This window comes from Trachymyrmex septentrionalis, unplaced genomic scaffold, assembly GCF_001594115.1.
Source record: "Trachymyrmex septentrionalis isolate Tsep2-gDNA-1 unplaced genomic scaffold, Tsep1.0 scaffold8, whole genome shotgun sequence".
Taxonomy (NCBI): domain Eukaryota; kingdom Metazoa; phylum Arthropoda; class Insecta; order Hymenoptera; family Formicidae; genus Trachymyrmex; species Trachymyrmex septentrionalis.
This window is the reverse complement of record NW_017305987.1, coordinates 3,187,106-3,190,050: the sequence shown is the minus strand read 5'-3', so window position 1 is coordinate 3,190,050 and position 2,945 is coordinate 3,187,106. Positions and strand designations below refer to the sequence as shown.

The 2,945-nt window shown below is 39.3% G+C and overlaps 1 protein-coding gene across 1 annotated transcript in view; it reads left to right on the top strand.

Annotated features, from left to right (window-relative positions):
* The first annotated feature begins 281 nt into the window (after nucleotides 1-281).
* Nucleotides 282-2,945, top strand: part of LOC108754505 — a 12,057-nt gene continuing 9,393 nt past the window's right edge. Inside the window, exons 1-2 of the mRNA XM_018496851.1 lie at nucleotides 282-592; nucleotides 2,371-2,838. Of these exons, the coding sequence (XP_018352353.1) occupies nucleotides 443-592; nucleotides 2,371-2,838 (618 nt within the window). The 5' untranslated portion in view covers nucleotides 282-442. The remainder of the gene's footprint in view (nucleotides 593-2,370; nucleotides 2,839-2,945) is intronic.

Here is a 2,945-nt window from a genome sequence, read left to right as displayed (position 1 = left end):
TTCATATTATTAAAGTACACATTAATAGTACTGTTGTTAATAATCGTCTCATACATAAATTTGTAAAATCTTCGTAATATTTTGCATTAGAACTTTTCACACGACGCAGATAAAATCTTGATAAGATAACCGATATATCGTTTTACTTTTTTATTATACATTCATGTACTTGTATCGAACTTCTCTAGCATAGAAGCAGCACTCTCGATCGCTCACCTCTCAATCGCGATCATCGCGATTCGTGACAAGATTAAACGGGCGAATCCCTTCTCGTTACACAGATCCTGTTTCACCGTGAAATGGAACGCTCAAGCAGTGGACGTGTGCGCAAATAACGCGATCGCACCCGGTTCCGGCGGACGATAATCGTGGGAAGGAGTCCTCTATCCACTTGGGCATTTTCGACGAGGCACCGCTCTGTTAGCCGACACTCGTGTGCAACATGTTCGGGACGAAATTGCGCACGTGGATGGAGGCACACATCGTGCGATCGAAAAAGAAGAAGGACCGGAAGAAGGGCGACAAAGGATTCGACTCGACCTGCAACTCCCCCAGGAGCCACAGCGCCAACAGATCGTCCGCTTTGCATCAGGTGAGCAACCTCATCGTAATTTCTCGGTCACTTTGCCGGATACAATCCCAAGTAAATCTTTGATGTTTCCATGATCCTCCTCTCATATCTCTTATTTCGTAATTTGATGTGAAAGTACACTTTTTAATTGAAATTATGTTTACATTGACACATGTAATTTCAATGACATTTTTGAACATCCTTATATACAATATTGTTACAGTATTGTTACGATTCTCTCCTTCTGTGCGAAAGAAGCTTGATATTACAAATTTTTCTCCGGAAGAAAGAATTTCTGATATCGAGATAAGAAATTCTTGACGTACTCGATCTTATTACAGTCTTATACGGTTCGAAAATGAAACACAATATTTTAAGATTAGGTTAACATTCTTATCGTGATATATCTATAACACTCAGTACAAATAAAATTAACTTCTCAGTGCAATTTCCAAAAGTTTGGAATTCTGTTTATCGTTTCGACAGCGTCGTTTCGTTGCGAAATTTTATATGAGTCTCTAACATTAATTGCTTTCACTCGCGATCGCTCACGAGTACTCAGCCCCGAAGTATCTCGAAAGGTGCACGCTCGTCGGATTCATCGTCATTATCGGCGAACTAGTTTGCGAAGTGCTTCCCCTATTTTCCTACTGCTTGCCAGCGTTTGCTCGTTACCCCCGTTCGTTCCTCCGCTAACAGACCCTTAGGTCGGCGTTTTCCGTGGAAGGAGTTGCCAGGGCACGTCGACGTTTATCGTTAAGGCGGATAGAAAAAGGGTTCAGTATTCTTTTCTCGACACACCCCGGCAGGCGACTCTAGTCCTGCGTTCTTTCATCCATTGCAGATCGCCGCAGTATCCTCAGATTTTGTGCAGTCATCGGACGATTGTCTTATTGAAACCGTACATTAATACAGACAGTATTGAATTTATGAATTTTCGCGGTTATACATTCTTTCTTTTTATCGTGTGTCTTTTGGATTATCATACAAAACGTGAATTTTTGAAGATCATTAATATTTTTGACTCATGAAAGCTGTGTTCCGAAGAATCTAAACCTAAAAGATATTTTTGTAATAATTTTTTTAAAGTAAGTGCCTCTTTCATCATTTTGAAACACATTAATTTTTTATATAAATATTTATTACATTTGTATCTTTTACATACAATATTTCTATGTACATCCTTGATTATTTTTTAGTGAAAATAATTTAATCTGTTTCGCAAATATCATCATTCATATATATCTATTAATTATTCAATAAATTGATTCACTACATTATTTATGGTTTTATTTTAAATGTGTGACCAACATTATCATTAAAGATCTGCAAAACTTGTTCTACAAAGAACGATTTTGCTGAAGTATCTAAAAATTTAGCTAGATATACCGATCTGAAAATAATTTTATTGGCCTATCAAATTAATTAAGACGTTTAATTTAGCTGCTAGAATGTCAAAACTTACGATATTATTTATGTTTAAAAATGTTATATACACAATTATTTTTTTAATTTAATAAAATTGTTTTCAAATCTATATCTACTTAAAATTTTTACATGCTTCAGCAAAATTGTTCTTTCTGTGTGATAATCTTAAAGCAGTGATATAATCATTATTACCAATTTATATTGAATGAAAATATTGTTATTATGATTGTGTGTTATCATCAATTTATATTGAGTGGAAACATCCGTTTATTGAAAGAAAATTAACTGCACAGAAATAAATAAACAAATTAAGATGCAATTCGCGCGCGCACGCAAGTACGATTCAGAGAACCTTTTGATCTTTTCCCCAGGTACATCCAGTGGATTCGCCGACGAAGAACGTGGACGGTATCCGGTTGCACGGGGGCAACTACGGTGCGACAGTGACCACCTCGTCCGGCACTTCCGGCGGTACCGCCGGAAGTGTGAGTCTCTCCTCGCCGGAGAGCGCGTACTCGACCGGCTATTCAACCGACGGCACCTCGCCCGGCACCAGTTTTCCGCCCGAGTATTACATCAATATCAGGACCGGCACTCATTACTTTCAGAGCAGCGGCAGTAGCGGTGCCGCTACCACCGCCAATAATAACAATAACAATAACAACAAGATCAGGGTGAAAAGGCCGCCAGGTAACGCAGGGGATCACCTGCCTCCGGCCGGTAGTAGTATTCTATCAGGAAATGGAAGAGTCGAGGATAGGGGACAGCCAACTGCGAGCACGACGAACATGACCAGAGACAACGGTCAGCCGGAAGTTCGAACGAGCACGCCGCACAAAGTAAGTGCATTGTCTATAACTTCTGAAACTTGAGACAGGAGATAACACTTGGCGTCCTTTCGAAACTATCAAAAGATGCATTCGCTCCTAAAGGAATGCATTAACGT